General features: G+C 27.2%; 2 protein-coding genes across 2 annotated transcripts in view; one reads left to right on the forward strand and one right to left on the reverse strand.

Moving 5' to 3' along the window:
* The first annotated feature begins 498 nt into the window (after window positions 1-498).
* On the forward strand, window positions 499-7,095 carry Tmem63 (transmembrane protein 63). Its single transcript, XM_011504693.1, has 12 exons — window positions 499-894; window positions 2,060-2,183; window positions 2,269-2,486; window positions 2,581-2,857; window positions 2,934-3,037; window positions 3,119-3,311; window positions 3,595-3,712; window positions 3,817-4,013; window positions 4,356-4,682; window positions 5,060-5,335; window positions 6,009-6,242; window positions 6,783-7,095. Exons 1-12 carry the CDS (start codon window positions 866-868, stop codon window positions 6,993-6,995), a joined length of 2,310 nt encoding a protein of 769 aa, XP_011502995.1. The 5' UTR covers window positions 499-865; the 3' UTR covers window positions 6,996-7,095.
* A 3,163-nt stretch (window positions 7,096-10,258) lies between these two features.
* Window positions 10,259-19,095, reverse strand: part of NSD (Nuclear receptor binding SET domain protein) — a 12,056-nt gene continuing 3,219 nt past the window's right edge. The window contains exons 5-12 of the mRNA XM_011504722.1: window positions 18,151-19,090; window positions 17,602-17,824; window positions 17,322-17,514; window positions 16,675-17,104; window positions 16,159-16,426; window positions 15,838-16,061; window positions 15,083-15,318; window positions 10,259-10,649 (exon numbers count right to left, since the gene is read on the reverse strand). Coding sequence (XP_011503024.1) covers window positions 10,473-10,649; window positions 15,083-15,318; window positions 15,838-16,061; window positions 16,159-16,426; window positions 16,675-17,104; window positions 17,322-17,514; window positions 17,602-17,824; window positions 18,151-19,090 — 2,691 coding nt within the window. The 3' untranslated portion in view covers window positions 10,259-10,472. The remainder of the gene's footprint in view (window positions 10,650-15,082; window positions 15,319-15,837; window positions 16,062-16,158; window positions 16,427-16,674; window positions 17,105-17,321; window positions 17,515-17,601; window positions 17,825-18,150; window positions 19,091-19,095) is intronic.

Genomic DNA, 19,095 nt, shown 5'->3' on the forward strand with positions numbered 1-19,095 from the left:
ATAAATATAATAAAATCTGATAAAGTATGATAAAAAAAATTAATTTTTGTTAAAAGATTAAACACCTAAGTAAATGACACATAAATAATCAAATATATAATGGTCAAATATTTATTCACTATATATATATATATACATATATTATTTGATGCTATTATGTAAATTGTTTCGACTTATTCCATAAATTTTTTAACTTGATAGAAAAATCATGGTTGACTGCCTGATTAGTATTTTATTATTAGTTCATAATTTTCATTCGCGAATTTAGTAAGAGTATGAAAATTACAGAACTTTTTAAAAAAATTTTCTGATGAGCGGTTTAAAAACAATGATTCACGTGGAAGTATCAAAATATCCATGCATCAATTGCTAGAGAGCTATTAAAAATTATTTAAATCAAATGAACCTGTAGCATAAAATCACAAAAGTAAGGCTCTAATTCAATAATAAAGAAGTGAGAGAAAGAGGGAATGTATGTAAAAGAAGAGGTATGTCAGATGAGGTTAGGTACATAATAAAGTATTCTTCGATTCTAGACGTGAGGCTTCCAAAGCTAAGAGTCGTTGCATAGGATACGATGTTTCAGCGGCCATTTTCGTTCTAACAATTTCAATACGTCGATCTACCATTTTTGTACCGAATTCGTAAATCAAGAAGCGATCCTTCGATCAAACTTCTCCAGCTGTGATCGAATACTGCGCCATATCATAATTAATGGTGATGACGAAGGAGAGGGGTAAAGAGAAAACACTGTGGCATTAAAAGGTATCGGAGTACCAAACTACGCGATGTGTCAAGCTGACACATGTTTAGTAACATGCTTTTTTGTAATTGTCTAATAGCCTAGCGCTTGTAAATATCAGCAATGGAAGCTGAAACGGAATACTACCCAAAGTGAGTATTATATTCTTTTCATATCTCTCATTATCATTTTGGGCCCCATCCATTCTTATATTTGATGTTGTCTGCCGTTTTCTTTTCATCCGCTTTTTTCTACGTTTCTTTGAAGTACAAGCTATACGTTCCAGCGTGATGATATCATTTTCGCATTGCGCGAGATTTTTTGTACCTGTCATAAACGGCGCGAGAATGATATGCAGAAACAAAAGATTATTGTTTCATATTTATTTCGTCAATGTGTACTATTTGAGGTGAAATCGATGATAGTTTTTCTCCTGTCACATGCTTTTTATGTAGATTTGCGAATGCTGTTTCATTAGATAAAGTAGCAACTACAAATGTGTTTAATGTCAACTGCCTGCGACTTATTTGCATGTGTAAACCTGCACACATATTAAGGCATAGAGATCAATTATGACGTCATGGTTGTTACCTTAATTTATATTTCGCTACCCCTTAGGGCATATGATAATGAAAAAAAAATGTTACTAAATTATAAAAGGAGATCATGCTCGTGAAACATTAAATAGAAAGAGAGAGAGAGAGAGAGAGAATGAAAGAAAGATTGACCAAAAGTAATGATAAGCGAGTTAGAAGGAAAGGCAGATAAAGTGAGCAAATCATATTTTTAGTAAATACTAATATAATGGTTAAAGTAATTACAAAATCTTTCTCTCATTTTTTCGTATTTTGGTAAAGACACAATTATTTATATTGTTATTATCATTGCTTTAATTTTGTGCTATAAATAAATCTACACGATAAATTTATTATGTTTAAATCTTAGATGAATTTTAGTTACAGTATTTGTTATTAGCAGTAGTATCAGTTTTAGATATGTATTAATGTTAGAGCTAATACAAAATTTCATATTACACGAATTTGTAATGATTTTTTTATGTAATATTTTAATAATTGCCTTAATCTAATAAAAATATTATTTTAATTATACTTTTTTATATTAATGGTTTACTTATTTTTAGCATTATTTCTTTTCATTATTAATTTTGGATTTATAAAAAGCAAATAAATTTTAATTTGTAATCAGTACTATTTCTAATACTTGTATTTATTAAATCTTTATCATTTTTTTGTAATTGCTATATTATTTATTTGAATGGTTAAATAAGATATTATTGAAATTTATTAATTTATTTAGCATAAGTCAATATACATCTCCATCAGCAGATCAATGTGTGCTGGTGCGAAGAAATACAACATTTGTTACAAATTTATATAATGGGGTACCTGATAATCTTTTGATGAATAGTGTTGCTTTTTTTGTAAGTAAAATTAAAAAAGTATTTATATGTATATTGTTGTATGTTTCAAGAAGTATACGTATATACAAATTATCTTAAATTACAGTGTTTAGTATTATTATTTGGTCTATTACGTAAAAAAGCTTGGAATTATGGAAGATTGGCTCTCTTACACAAAACAGAAAATCGTTGGATGGAGCTATTTTATGGTGATAATGAAACAAGAGATGCTGAAGTAACATGCATTGAAGCATCTGTTAATTCACATCTATCTCATGCGGATAGAGGATTTTTATCATGGATAGTTACAGCCTTTAAATTACCGTAAATGCTAATACATAATTTATATTATAAATAAACTTTTAATAAATTATTATATTATTATTAAGATTTATTAAAATAATAAATATCTTTGCAGAGACGAAGAACTACTAAAAAGAGCAGGTCCAGATGGTTTACTATATGTCTCGTTTCAGCGTCATCTTATTATACTAACTGCTGTGATGACAGTAGTTTCAATCTGTATATTTTTACCAATAAATTTTCATGGAAATATTGTAGGTGATACAAGTGCTTTCAGCCATACTACTCTATCAAATCTAGATTCAAAATCTCCTTGGCTTTGGATGCATACATTAATCCTTTTGTTATATTTACCTATTGGAGCATATGTCATGCGACGATTTATAAAACAAGTAATTGTTATAATTATTATAAAATATAAGTACTTTAAATTACTTATACATTTAAAATAAAATTAATTTTATATAGGTTCGAGATATAAAACCAGCAGGAGAGCTAGCAGCAAGGACCTTATTAATTACGGAAATACCAAAACATCAATGTAATGTTGAAGGTTTAACAGAGTATTTCAAGTTTGTATAAAATTTCCATACTAAAGTATAAAGTATATATTTTGTATTTGTGAAGTATTTAAAATAAAATATTATTTACAGTGAAGCTTTTCCAACTTTAACAGTTGAAGATGTCACCTTAGCATATGATATTAAACAACTTTCAAAACTGGATGCAGAAAGAGACTGTGCAGAACAGGCAAGACTATATTGTGAAAATTATAATAGAAGAAAAGGGCCACTAAAATTATATCCTCAGCCTTGTGGTCAGATTATAGGATGTTGTTTTAAACAAGTAAGCAGCTTAAATAATGTTTAAATCCAAAATGTTGACTTTTAATTAGTAAAATTTTATGCCAATTCTTAATTTATTATTTTTTAACACTTTCAATTTCATGTAATTATTATATTGAAGCCCGTCCAATAAGTAAAAGATGTACATAAAATTATTTAAATTTTTATATAATTTTTTAAATATTATATGATTTATATTATTATAACAAGTTTAACTAGATATTGAAATCATTGATTTCTTTTAATGTCAATGCAATTAAAAAGTTATTTTTAAAAAATTTCAGAAACAAGTAGATGCACTCGAATTTTATACAGCAGAAGAAGCTCGTCTAACAGCCCTTGTTGAAGAGGAAAGGAAAATTGCCTTAAGTCGACCCATAGGAGTAGCATTTGTAACACTTGGTACGTGTTATTTGAAATTCTCGATCGTCTGGCGTTATTTAAATACGCTCGTTATTTATTCATTCACAATCACGACTTTGGATAGTTATAAATATATTATGTAGGCACACCAGGTACCGCGAGAAGTATGCGTCGTCAGCTGCGATCTTCACCGTCAATAAAATGGGTCGTCGATTACGCTCCCGCTCCCGCGGACATATTTTGGGAGAATTTGAGCATAGCCAGGCCATGCTGGTACTTCAATGCAATTCTCATAAATTCCTCATTGTTCCTCATAATGTTTTTTCTCACGACTCCAGCTGTGAGTAGATTTTTTCAATTATTATATTGCATAAAAAATATATAAGCAATGGAATTTATACCAATAATTAAACTTTTTCAGAATTACATAATGTAATAATTGATTTATTTATACATTTAAATGTTATTATGTAGAATTCATTTAAAATAAAAATTTTAAATAAAGTCCATTGATTTTTGTGTATTTTTTGATAACGGGCTCACATCTTATTATCATACATGAATCCGTTAGAAATATATGCTACGTGTTTTTGCGCGTGTCACGTGTATTGATTATAAGAACAAACATTACAGTACATGGTAGACAGTTTCTTAGAATTCAATATATAATTGGGCTATATAGGTTGTAGTGACGGCGGTGAACAGTCTACCAACAACGGGCGAGATAAAAAAATTAAGTCCTGTGCTGTCTGCCTTTCTACCAACGGTCTTACTGGTGAGTGTAGCAGCCCTTATGCCAGCGTTGGTTGGACGAAGTGAACTCCTTGTCAGGCATTGGACAAGGAGTGGTCTCAACGGGGCCGTCATGAGAAAGACACTACTATTACTGTTACTCATGGTACTTATTTTGCCGAGTCTCGGACTTACCAGTGCACAAGCTCTCTTTGAATGGACGGTTAATAGCCCCAATAAAAAGGCGAGATGGGAGTGTATTTTTCTGCCCGATCAGGTAGTTTCCTTATTTCATTAAAGAATTACAATGCGGCCGTTTAATTTTTCATTGGTAGATCAATGAATGTCGAGTCGGCTGTTGTGCTTAGAAAAATAAAATACCAAAAGTGCATTTCTTTTTTGTAAAAATCTCGTATCAAATATTGTTGTGGACTTCATTATTGTTGGATACTAACAAAAGCACAATAAATACCTGAACAGAAGCACATTAAATCTTTTTTTATTTTAATTTATCAAATAAAACTTATAGCTTAATCTGAATGAAAACGATAAACTTTCGTGTTAAAGACATAATATGTATTAAGTAAACTAAGTAAATTAAGTAAATTTATGTATTTTATATATGAATCTACAGAATTTACATTTATGTTGCAGGGTGCTTTGTTTGTAAACTACGTGATTACGGCAGCCTTATTAGGAAGTGGTCTTGAGCTTGTAAGATTTCCCGAGTTAGCACTCTACACTTTCAGACTTTGTATAGCTAGAAGCCGTGCAGAGCGTATTTATGTCAGAAAAGCAGTGTTATGGGAATTTCCATTAGGTGCTCATTATGCTTGGCTTCTACTGGTTTTCACAATGACCACAGTGTATAGTTTAGCCTGTCCACTTATTACACCATTTGGATTGTTGTATTTATTAATTAAACATTTAGTAAGTGTATCTTTTATACAGTGTGGTAACTATATGTCTAAACAAAAAAATAAAATTTAAAAGTAAGCGCACTTTTGAGATGGAATTTCAAAATTCATTATGTTATGAAGGTTAAATTTATTTATGACTAAATTATTGTAGTCGAAAATAGAAATATTTATTTTTTCAAATTTTTCATAACGATGTCTCTGATCTATTATTTTCTACAGTAAATCATTTCCTTAAAACTTAATTTTCGTAATTTATTAATCTCTATATTATATATTTTCATTGTATTAACATTCATATTTTCATAGTATGAAATAACTTTATGGAAATTGATTAATTTTTCTTAAAGTTTTTTGTTATAGAACTGTCAACGAATATTTGAGAAGCACTAAATTCATTTAGTGTTTATATTTTTATTGTTGAATTATTTTGTTATATCAACAAACGACTATTAACTTTTATCACAACTAAAAGTATTAATGTAAATTATACTAAATTAATTGCTCAAACAACTCTATGGTTGAAAAATTTTTTATAAAAAATAATGATATATATAAATATATGTATATATTTGGCTCACAGCAGTAACTAATTACTTGCACGTTTTGCACGTATATAATTATTTAATGCGAAAAGTGTATTACGATTGTGTAAAATTTTGCTGATATCATCACTTGCTTAACAGGTGGATCGACACAATCTTTGTTTTGCTTATGGACCGAGCGTTGGAGGTGGTCAATTGTCCGGAGCAGCGGCCAACGCTGCGGGTGCAGCTCCGGTCCTTGCCCAGGCATCATTTATGGCCTTGGGCCTTGTGAGAACCGGTCTGTCGCCATTAGCTGCTGTTCAACTAAGTGGACTCGCTGTAAGCATTTTAGGCCTTGTCACAGGAGCAACTTTGCCCGCTTCCAAGCCTAAGGTATACCTGATCGTTTTAATTTAATTAGCGTTTCATTATAAAAATGATTGTAAAAGCTTACAAGAGCTTCTGATGCTGCAGTTTTATGATATACTGATGATGACTCATTGATTTAAATTCAGATACTATATAGAATTATACCTGTTACTATCTCATTCTATATTTCATTCATATTTTAACACTGTTTGTTTTAATTTAATGTGAATTTTAGTTACTTTGTTTATTTAGCTAAATAAAGTATTAAAATTGATATGTGCACACTTATATGATACTAATATAAAACATTTTTTACATAAAAATTTTATTTCCTTATGAATACATAGTCTTTTAGTATATTTAAATCTTTCTTTTTTAATAAAGAATGTATAAATTGTTAATAATTTAAGTATAAATATTATTTTATATTTTAAAAACGAAAAATTTTGTCTAAAAAAAGCAGAAGAAAAGCAAATAAATTCAGATTAAAAATAGAAAACTAAAAGATTATTATTTTTTTATACGTTTTACTAATTTTTCATACGAAATACTTATATTTTATAGAATCAATCATCGAAACGAGATTTGTCTGCAGGTCAACATTTTGTTGCTCCAGTACTACGGAAAAAGCTAAATGTCAATCATCTAGAGGAAACGCTTACTGGTTCTACTTCTGCACAAAGTTCACCAAGTACGAAAGTTTATTCCACAAGTTCTTTCACTCAAGGAAGTCCAAAATTATATCAGGATTATGGTCGAAAACCAACTAATGTTTAATCCGTTACATTAACAGACTGTTATTTTTCTTCTTTTTTGTTTCTATATACTTACAAAAAATGATAATCGGTTGTATCAATCGGTCTTTTTATTCAAAAGGATAAAATATTTGAATTATTGAGATATATATTTAACTTATTAAACGTTATCTATTAGTATAAATTAGGCAATATAATAAGTACTTTGTATTAAATCATAAAGCGTAATAAGATATGAGAAACTCCAATATTGGAAACGTCAATTAGTAGTAGAATTTTTGTAGGTCAGAAATTAAGCTTTTATTTCATGTCAAGAGAATAGAAGGTTGAATTGATATTTTAGGAAAAAATTAATTTTAATTTATAAAAGTTATTGAACCAAATTGAGAGATATACATGTATGCAGCTATAAAGTTTTAGGACAAAGTTCATAAATAAGATTATGTTATGAAACTTGGAATTGTTTAATTTATAATATATATTTTTTGTAATTGTAAATAGTGTTTTGTTTTTAGTGTATTCTGTAATTTATCTATAGTAAGTTCAAATTTTTAAAAATTCTCATTCTTTTGTATAAATCCATTAAAAAGAAATTTATTTCTACTCATTGAAAAACGGTGTGATTTTCTTTACTATATCCACATTTTTGTAATATGAATATTGTACTGCATAAAATACCGAATTAGTATTAGAAAGCACAAATAATTTACTTTTAAATTACAACAATATTGCACATTAATTTTATAGTTAGCTTTAATGAGTAGTGCCACTCTAGTAATTTATCTTTTTCTGTTAATGCAATCTAAATAAAATTTTTTTTATAATAAATTTTGGTTATATATGCTGCTAAAATATATAAATGCATGTTATAAAATTGTAAACGGTTCGTATTCAATTGTTGATAAACAAAAGAAAAGTAAAAAGTAAATAAATTATTTGAATAAATATTATTTTAGAGATTCTCATTTAAGAAAATCGAAATTTTTGAGAAATTTCATAAATAAACTTTTTATAAAATGAAAAATATTCAATAAAAATCGGGCAATTCAAATTATTTTAGATGCTTAAATATAATTTTAACAGTTTGGAAGTGATTTTGGAAAAAATTTGAATTTTTTTTATTATGCACATTTCATATTAACTAAACTACTAAATAAAAATAATTTTATTGCCTATAATTACTATTTTACTGAGTACGATAAATTTGAGATAATTTAATATATAATAGAACTTTTTTTTTTAATTCTAGAGTAGCATTATTTTTTAGGCATTTTTGTTTGTGCAAAAAATTCTCCGTAAATTATGACTCTTGAATAAATAAGAAATTTAATTTATCCTTAACTTTTTAAGTTGTTATTCTCTTTATCCTAGAGACAACATTTTTTATTTTCCTGTTTCCCAAATTTTACATACTTTCCATTTGTTATTAATATATATTTATTAATCTTTTTATTAATTTATTAATCTATTTATTAATCATATTTATTAATTCTGTATAAAAATTGAGAAATTATAGATTTATAAAATATGTCAGTTATTCACAGGAGCAGAACGTAATTATATTTCGTTGAAGACGTGAATCCTGAAACTTTATAGTCACACTGCATATGAGTGCACATGTGTTAACATACGTGCGCTTTCGTAGATTTTTACATATTTAAAGATTGATCCTTACGAATATCTCTCAAAATTTTGAAGTATAACAATAATATTAGATAGATTAAAATATTTTTTATAAATAAAATCATAGTATATGTATTGTATATTATGATAATATGAAAAAATAATCAAATATATATTATTTATTATATTTTTAAAAAACCACATATACTCAACTTATGATACATATTTAGCATGATTTATTTTAATTAAATTGTTTTTTAATAAATATTTGAAATTATATTTTATTTAAAAAAAAGTAAAGTATAATTGTTAAATAATTTATTAATTAAAACATGATATTATTGAATCTCATTTTACCAATTTCGTGACACAAAACGTCAAATAAACAAAACTAAAAAAATATAAAGGAAAATGATGCATTGCTATATTTAGGATTCAATAATTATAATCATAATATAAAATAACAATTAATTATTATATAAAGTGGGATAACCTTCGCGACTTTAAAGGATTAAAAAATATGAACGCAATGTGTTGTAGTCATGTATAATGTATATTTTTCCACAATAATATAATATTATGCTACATGAGTAAAATTTTAATCATTTTAGATACTTATTTCAATACTTTATGAATGTACATTGATTTACGTAAAACAAAATTATAATAAAAATCACTTTGTCTGTATATCAACATCAGTCTTAAATTATACAAAAATTAGAAACTCTTCAATATTGAGTAGTTATAAATTAATATTTCATTTTCGTACAAACATGTTCTAACCAAATTAGAAATTCATGATTCTTGGTAAAAATGCAGACAATATTTTAAATTTGATTAAAAATCTAGTATTGGGTATCTACAAATTTGAAAATATATATAATTACTTATTGAGTTATTAATTATGTAAAACATTTTGCTTCTTTATGTTGCACATAGGTATTGTAATTCGTGTTTGAATATATTCAATTATTATTTTTGCCGTATTATATAAATAACCAATGTACAAATTGAAAATTTCACCTATTATTATATTTCTTCTACTGTAAATTACGGTTACATGATTCGAATAACAATGGCTTCAGTAACATATAGAATACCAATATAGTAATTATATATAGTTTATCAATATTATATATATCTATTTTTAATTTTACGGATACTCTTACTTAATTATATATTTTTAAATAAAATCATTTTAATAATAACCAAAATAGTAAGGGGAGAGTATACACAGTATATACAAATATTATACAATTTATATCAATACTAAATGTTATAAAATGAGATATATGCAATAAATATTGTTGATTTAGAGTACCGTATCTAATACGTTAATTTCATTAGGATATAATACCACAAGATAAAATAAAAAATGATTTGACGTGTATAAATGAGTATGTTTACTTAGCCGTGTAGAGATTGTTTGCATTAATCTTATTCCTTATTAAAACTCTGCACAATCAATGAGATAGTGGTCCCAGCTCCCAAATGTGTCATTCAATAAAAAAACTGCTAACCAGTATAATAATTAAACCGAGTGTAAAATACGATATTATAAAAACAAAATTAAAATAAAAAAACGAAATGTGTTATTTAACATATTTTTGGCACTATTATTATATAACATAATAAGTATTATTACAAAAAAGTCGTCTTTCTAATTGAAAATAAATGGTGATAGGCGAGTAAACTATTGAGATTCGGAAAAACTATCTTGCAGGCCAAAATTTAAACTCTTAAAATGTTAAGTAAAGTATAAGCATTAGCCAAACACATATTAAGGGTCGACCGGTGTCGGACGCTGTCTGTTACTAAGTTGCTTTTTAAGCTTGGATCTGCGAGCAGCGAGTAGGGAGTCAGTTATGCGCCGAGCTCACTTAACAATCCCAATGATGGCCGCTATTTGATCAAGGGTGAAGTCGTTCTCGGTCGCGTTCTGCTTAATTCGCCTCTTATTCCTAATTTCGGCGTGGGAATTATTGCCCTTGTCGACGGCTCCTTCCTCCTTCTGGGACTCCTCCTCATCACCCTCGTCGCTGCTCGGATGAACCTGCGGAAGGGCACACAGTTCAATGGGCACCTTCTTTATCCATTCTGGATTTTATAGCTTTATCATAATCAGTATTAGGCTTTATTGCATACTCTACTTAGGTGTATTTATTAACTCGCGACTGAATAATAAATAATTCATATGTACTTTAATATTTTTTTTATTCTATGTTTATATATTTATATATATATATATATATATATGTGTGTGTGTGTGTGTGTGGGGGGGGGTCAATTGTAGTATAAAATAAAATTAATTATACACGTGTGTGTGTGTGTGTGAACGCGAGCGTGTGTATACGTACAAAATCTCATAATGCATACTTTTCGAAGTACACATTATTATTCCATTATTTTGCATATTTCCGAAAGAATAAAGTTCTTCGGATTTAAAAATTGAATTTATATTCTTAAAATTATAATTAGTAACATTATAATTTATATTCTTTTATAATTTTCTTTTACAAAGAATGTAAACTTCTGCATGATGAAATCCAAATCGGTTTTGTTATAACTTGATCTTGATGAAATTTTATAATTAGTCGGTAATATGCTAATTGCATTAATTTTTTGATATCCAAGCATTCTGCCGGCAGGAGTAATCAATGCTTCCGCTAAGACATAAGTGAGTCAATGTATGCTTATGTTTGCATTATATTTATTTTAAAAAATTATGACTTCTGCATTATTTAGAAAATTTTAATTAATGTAATTAACTATTTATATTTACGTTAAAAACTTCGTAAATTTAATTTGAAAATAAAAATAAGCAATAAAACTAAAATTTACATTTTATTAGGTAAAATATATAAACTTTCTACTCAATTAAAAACAAATATTACCAATAGAAATGAAGTTATATATCTTAGTCATTATTTTCATTATTCTTTATTAAAATATTAAAAACTTCTAATTATGAATATTATGAAAATGATATTCTAAAGATTTTTATTAATCAGAAAATAATTATTTATCTTATGAAAAATTATTTAAAAGAGCATAGAGTAGAAAAATTACAAAATTTACTGAATATATTAACATATAATTGTATGAAATATTTATAGTACAGTGTTTAAATAGATTTTTAATTAAAATATATATAATGTTAATTATTTGAAATATAGCCTGTCAATAAAGTTAACATTAAATCAGAAAATTTTCAAATACTTAATTTATTTATAATATTTCACAGTTTTATAGGCTTTATGGCTTAATCATAGTATTTATAAAAAGAATTTCTATTAAAATGTAAAATAATCATTAAATTATTTTGCTAGATACAAATACTAGATATAATTATAATTCTTCTATATTGATATTCCAATTCTAGTTACCATCATTTTTATTATTAAAACTACATACGTATATGCTTTATTTAAAAAATACGAAAAAAGAAAAACGAAATAAATTCCAATTTATACTTACATAGAGATGCAATTAAAATAAAAACATGTAGATCGCCAATAACGACTGAACTATAGATCGTTTTAATAATTTAAAAAGAATATGTGTTCTATTTGAAAAATGTATGAAATTTATCAAAAACATCAATTAATTTAAACAAACTTATATCATTAGTAAATTTAGTAATTAATATATTATAATAACTTTTATAAAATTTTAATCATTTTATTGTATGCTGTAAGCAAATAAAATATTTATTTTTTTTATTTCAGATTTTATAATAGATGTTCTTCAAGAAATACAACCAAGATATGAACAATTAGATAATATATAAAGTGATAGTTTCACACACATGCGTATAATTAGATATGTGTTTATTTTTATACTAATTTGTAAAACAAAATATCAACCAATTTGGTAATAGATTTTTATCTACCATATAAATTACATGCTGCAATTTTTAAAAACGTTTGAAGAGTTTACATGTAAGGTTTCAAAATATAAAAGATATACTTTAAGTAATTTATTTATATATTTTTATATATATATATATATGTGTATGTGTGTGTAAATATATTTTTAAAGATTTAATTTTTAATATATATGGAATATTATACCAATCGTTTTTTTCTTTAAAGAAATGATTTGTAATATTGAAAAATTGTTGATGTTTATATATATATATATATATCTTATTTTATTAATGTTTATATAAAGGCTTTCGTTATATAATGCATTTATGTAATAAATATTTCCTATTTAAATTAAAAAAAAAATTTTATTGTATCATAATTAATACGTTGTATATATTAAATTTTATAATTTATTGCGTGACTAATAATTTATGAATATGTTTTTTTAATAAATCTAAATAAATTGTATAAACTGTATTGAATTTCGAAGACTTGACTTTATAAAATTGTATGTATTACTTTTTATTCATCTAAGCGCTACTTATATTTGCAAAAAAATAAATAAATACAAATAATTAAGCAAATTATCAAAGTATACTTATAATATTTCATATTATTACTACATAATATTACTATTAATATCTTATAACATTAATTTTTTTAATATTACAAGAGTAAAATATGTTATATATGGATAGTAATAAGACAAAAGAAAAAAGATTGTTAAAGCTTTAAAGTTATTAGTGAATGCAAATTTATGGCTAGTCTTCTTTGATAATATTTTATATATAAAATCTACTACAGCAGTATAAATCAAAATAAATATATTTTTATTATAGTTTAGTTTATATGTGATGGATTTTCCATTAAACATTGTTAAAAAAGATTGAGAAAGAGAATTTAAATATATTCATCAATGTATAACTGAAGCAAGTAATAATTTGGATGATTACTCAGTTACTCAATAAAAATTTTTTATTATATAGAAACATAATTTTTTAATGGAATATATTTATTTAAGGAAACATAAATGGGACAAATGAAATAACATCAATTGAGACAAACATTATGTTTAAAAAATCGTTTCCTTGATAAAACATATTACTTTATAAAATAAAATAATTTCTAATTATTACATGATGCAATGTTATATGAATGTATATATATGCATAAAGTGCATTTTTATTTTACAATGTTAACAATGAATATTCAAATTTTATAAATAACTTTTGTATAAATATGTATAATATATACATATTATTTCAATCACATACTAATTATAAAGCGTAATATTTAATATGTAATAGAGCACAGTATTCTCAAGATATACAAAAGTAAAGTCAATTAAGCAATTTGATCGCAAAGAGGAAAACAATTTGATGTAAAATTCTTGCATATGAATCATAATAATTTTGCGTAAAAAAAAAATCGCTTACAATATAAGTATGCATACATAAGCAAAATTATTCGATTGAAAAAAATCGGTACATTCGCTATTTTCTTCGACGAACGATCATGATAAAAAGAAAAACACCCGTTTTCATAGAATTTAATAAAAAATTAAATTGTTTGTGACATTTAAACAATTTATGGCATTGCACGATTATTAACACAAAAATTCACTATGTGTACGTATACACAATTTTTTTATATTAACGAGGATATGCATGGCAAAACAGGACTTTGGAAAGACAACAACAGGAGAAGAAAAAAATAAAATAAATGCATAACATACAACTATAATAAGATATTTTGCTACTACTGCCCCCCGTTGCCGTCTCATGCTTTGCCACCACCGCTGACGATAGTTTCTAATAAATGAAAAATTTATAGAGTGTAAATAGTTACTTATATAAACTGATTGTCCCATTTATTAAATTTCAGGTAATATCCTATATCACAATTTTTCTTGTATAAAATATCTATTTTTTCCTTGTATATTTCCCTCTACATTAATTTTTCTAATATGTATTACAAAAAAATGTAATATAAAATCAATAAATAAAACAGTGATAAATGTTACAATTATTTAATTTATCCGTCGCTGACTATTTATCACTATTAATTTTTATTTCATAACAAAGATAAATATTTTAATAAATCAAATGATTAACCAGAGTAAGGTCTTAAGTTGATTGAATCTTAATCTACTTTAAAAATTAAAATCACAGAAAATGTACGTTATTTCAAAATACTATGGATTTTACATAAAATCGATTAGCAATTATAAAATTATTCTGTACTTTCGATACTTTTGATTGCTTAGCTTTTTCGTGTGATTTTCTTATTATACAAATGATTATTGTCCTTATAATGAACAAAATATACTTTTATAAAAAGTCCACTTTTGAGAAAATCAGTTTATATTTAAAATCAATAAGTCGATCGTTTATTATTAGAAACCATCGGGTCTGTTACATAGTAAAGAAGAAAAAAGTATACATACACCCACCATTCCGCAGCAATATTTCTTGAACCATAAGAAACCATTATCATATTATTACAGGAAATATAATGACAACATTAAATGAAAATAAAAAGATTTTATAGGACAGCGTCTCTATGAACGATCGATGCAGTCAGTTGCTGTTTTTGTACGCCTCAGCCGTTGGCTTACCTCGACGATGGCGCCTCTCGGTGACGGCTCATCGAATCGAGAAGTCGTTGGTAACGTCTCAGAAACTTCATTGTCGATACTGTACTCATTACTGATCAGGCCCTCGTCTTCGCCGTCGTCATCCATGAGTGCTTCGCCCATGTCGATATCGTTATCTTCCTCATACTCCGTTAGATGATTATAACAGATGAGATTTCCGTTTTGCGAATGCTCACGCAAATTACCATAAACATGAACTAGGATATTTAAAATATCGTGATTATAAAATTTTTTTCAATAAATTCAATTTTTCAGACATTAAATATATTTAAATATATTTAGCAAGAAACATATATAAAAATTAATAGTTTAATTGAGAAAAGAACTTTTTTAACGAAAAAAGAAAGCCTCTAATATCATTGTAAGATAGTCTCCATAATAAATTTCATATTCGAGAACATTCCTTTATTTGTTATTAATTTTCTTAAATAATTCATTTGTTGTTACTTGATATTTTGTAGTTTCAAGTTTTATTTAGAGTATCTAGGAAATCAATATCCAAGGTACGATGTTTTCAAAAGTAAATACTTCCAACGTGTTAAAATTAAAATTAGAATAGACTTTATTTTATGTAAAACACTGATTGATAAAATAAATAATTAAATAATTTTGAGTTATGTATATTTTGTTGAAAACAATGCTAATTCGTAGTATTATGAAAATTTTAAAAATTTTGTACAACTTTTATTACAAAAATGCAAAACAATATTTGGTACCTTGACAAAATGCATTGCAGCAGTAATTGCATCGGATTGTCGTTCTTTTATAGCATTCAGCACAAAAATGCCAAGGACAATGAAATATTTGATCTGGACCATCTTCTATAGCTATGCAATGAGGATGATAAACTTTTCCACAAGTTTTCTGATCACATCGATACGCTTCATCAACATTTTCAATTTTCATATTGCAATTCCAACAAATAAGATTTTTTCTATTTCTTGCAAAAAAATTTAAGTAACTGATAAAATTTGATTTAATATTTAACTGATTTAAAATTTAAAAGCATTAAACTTCATATAAAAGAAACAACTTACTTTCTTTGTTTCTTAACTTTTTCAGCTTTTTCGATTTTTTTCTGTTGTACTAAACTTATTTGTTGCTTAGAAACTTTTAAACCAATAAAGCCACTACAATTTGGAGCTTTACAAAGACATGGTTTTCGTGTTTCCCCATCACAGGCTAAGTTATAATTAAAAGTCAATTCTTCACCAAGCTCAATATCGCGCAAAGCAAATAATCCAATTCGCGTATCTCCATTGACTGTCCATTTTTGTGTTTCACAATTTGGTTGACAAGAATGATCTAATAAATAAAGTAATTTAAAAAAGATACGAAATGAATGGTTTTGATAAAAATTTTTTTTTTAATATTTAATGGTATAATTTTAGGAATAAGTTAGTGGAATCTGAGATTCAGTAAAAGTTTTTATAATTATCATATACTTAATTAAACTATAATAGAAGTAGAAGTTTATAATACATTCAGTACAAAACATTCAAAATAAATATTAACAAAATATTGTATTATAAGAAAATGGAAAAAATATTTACTCATGAAACGACTTAAATTTCCCTTTGGTTCCGCATCAATCATTCTATTATTATCTATAGTTAAAAAGTAATAGTTTTCATTTTTTCTTTCCTTCTTTTGGTGCAACCGAAGTTTATATTCAGTTTCATCGATGATCTCACCCACATATTCGATTACAAATTGGCCTTCATTTATGTGCTCTAAAGTCTTCAGTCCCCAGCCCCGTTCCTCTGTATGAACAGGCTTCATGGTTGGATATTTTCTCTGGACAAACAATTGGTTTTGGCATTTTGTACCCGCTGGGCATGCGTCAGGATTACACTCAATCAACAATATACGATTTAAGCAATCGGATTCGGGCGAACATGGATTTGGCTTGGTGGAATCACAATCACAAGCAACCATACTGTCAACTTCAGGAATTTTCACGTTCCCTACTGGCTTATTTACCTATTGGTATTTAATTTATTATGCTTTAGTAACATTCAAACATTATTTTCATTTTATTTTATAAATAAAAAAATACATAAATATTATTTTTTATACTAATTAACTATTATTTTTTATTTTTAATTAAAAAAACTCAATAATATATATTTGTTGTCTATTATTATTTTTATTTTTCTAAATATCATTGATAAAAATAAGTATTATTAAAATATCGTACTTTTAATTTTACATATGGAGGTGGTTTAAGATGTCGATAACTATCTCGATCTTTAGCGATTGCTTTCTCAAACATAAGGCGTTCGTGAATAATTTTTGCTTCTTCCAAAGCTTTCCTATAAGATTCTTCAACTTTTTTAGAACCTATTACTTTTGTACTAGCATCTCCATCTTGAAATAGAAAAGCTTTCCCTCTATAGTTATAATATATATTATTTACATTTATTGTTGATTTAGTATATTCAGTATATTGCAGTAGTCCAAATTTAATTCAATTTTACCTGTGAACCCAATAATAATCTCTTGTTCCTAAGAACATTACACAAAATTCACCAACTTTATGTGATCGTAGAGCAATTTTAGATGGAATTTCTTGTGGATAGCAAATAAGAGATGGCCACCATCGATAGGTGCCAAGTTTTACCCAAACAACTTCTCCATAAAGTGGTAATCTACCAGTTTCACAATCTTCACAAATAAAGCCACCATCTGGAGCATCAATACCTAAATAAAGTAATTAAAATTGAAATTAGACCTTCAAGCTCTAGTAAAACCACAAATAAACTAACCACATATACAAGAAATTTATCTGTAGCAATAATTAAAATACAGAAACATAATATAAGAAAAAAAATTAATTTTAAAAAACTGTTATTTTGATTTAAAATAAAATAAAAATAAAATAAAAATAAAAATAAGAATGAATAAATGATTCAAGTGGTAATCGATAGTTTTATTTTACAACAGAAATTATCTCTTTCATTACGTAAAAATCTGGAATCTGAATTTTTTAATTGGGGAAATTGGAGCCAGATTAAAAAAAATTATACCTAAGCATTCTAAATGAAAAGATGTGGGACAAGTGTCACAGCAAATCAAGCTCCCGCCTTCAGTACACAGGAAACACCAAGTCGCATTTACAGGCGGATGTGAGGACTTATAATGCTTGGGACACACAATTTGACTACCGGTGAGAATATTCGAACCGGCCGGCAGACAGGATATCGATGCGTGGTAGGTAGAAGGACAGCGCACACAGCGCGCAAACTTTTCGTTAGCGGAACGATGATGACTGTTTTGCGGATTGTCCGACACGCAGGTGTGACAAATATGGTAGGGGCAGGTGAGTCGATCGCCCTGCCAGTGACCCTGAGGCCAGCCCTTGAGGCATTCCGTGTGATAGTGCTTGCCGCAAGCGAGGACCGAACATTTGATACGCTCATCTTCGCGTTCATGGCAGACGAAACAAGGAGGTGCAACCCCGGAGAGGCAGTCGATGCATTTGAAGTTATCATCGTCGAAGTTTGCCTCCTCTTCTCTCAAACTGTTCTCTTTAGTCTTCTCTTTGATTTCACGTAGGTCATCTCTGTAGGCAACATTCTCATCGAGGTCACCGGCTTCGCTTGGTTCCGGGCTGGATTCACCAGGCTTTACACACGATAGATGGAAGTAGGAGTAGCATGGGCCTTTACATCTAATGAGTTTACCCGTTGCTTCACAGATCTGGCAAACACGTTCGTTTTTCATACCTTTAAAGAGCTTGTAAGGCCGCGATCTCTTTCCCAATTCGAGCGAATGCGTAGACGAATCTTCCTTGCACGCGAACTCTTCTTTTTCTGTCTTATTCTTGCGTTTCTTCGTGTTTTCCGATTCAGTGGATCCGATGTCCTCCGGGTCAGAGGATTCTCGCCTGCCTTTCGTTTTTCTTCTTCTGACAGACTTTTCAAGGATTTCAGACTCGACCGAGGTGGTTTCTTCTTGGTCGGAAACCTCCA

This window comes from Ceratosolen solmsi, unplaced genomic scaffold, assembly GCF_000503995.2.
Source record: "Ceratosolen solmsi marchali unplaced genomic scaffold, CerSol_1.0 scaffold58, whole genome shotgun sequence".
NCBI classification, from domain to species: Eukaryota; Metazoa; Arthropoda; class Insecta; order Hymenoptera; family Agaonidae; genus Ceratosolen; species Ceratosolen solmsi.

What these genes read in the sequence shown, in the direction of transcription:
- Tmem63 (XM_011504693.1), top strand. Translation starts at nt 866, where the DNA reads ATGGAAGCTGAAACGGAATACTACCCAAA. An exon ending in TGAATAGTGTTGCTTTTTTT is followed by an intron (nt 2,184 to 2,268) that starts GTAAGTAAAATT and finishes CTTAAATTACAG; the next exon opens with TGTTTAGTATTATTATTTGG. An exon ending in GGTTTAACAGAGTATTTCAA is followed by an intron (nt 3,038 to 3,118) that starts GTTTGTATAAAA and finishes TATTATTTACAG; the next exon opens with TGAAGCTTTTCCAACTTTAA.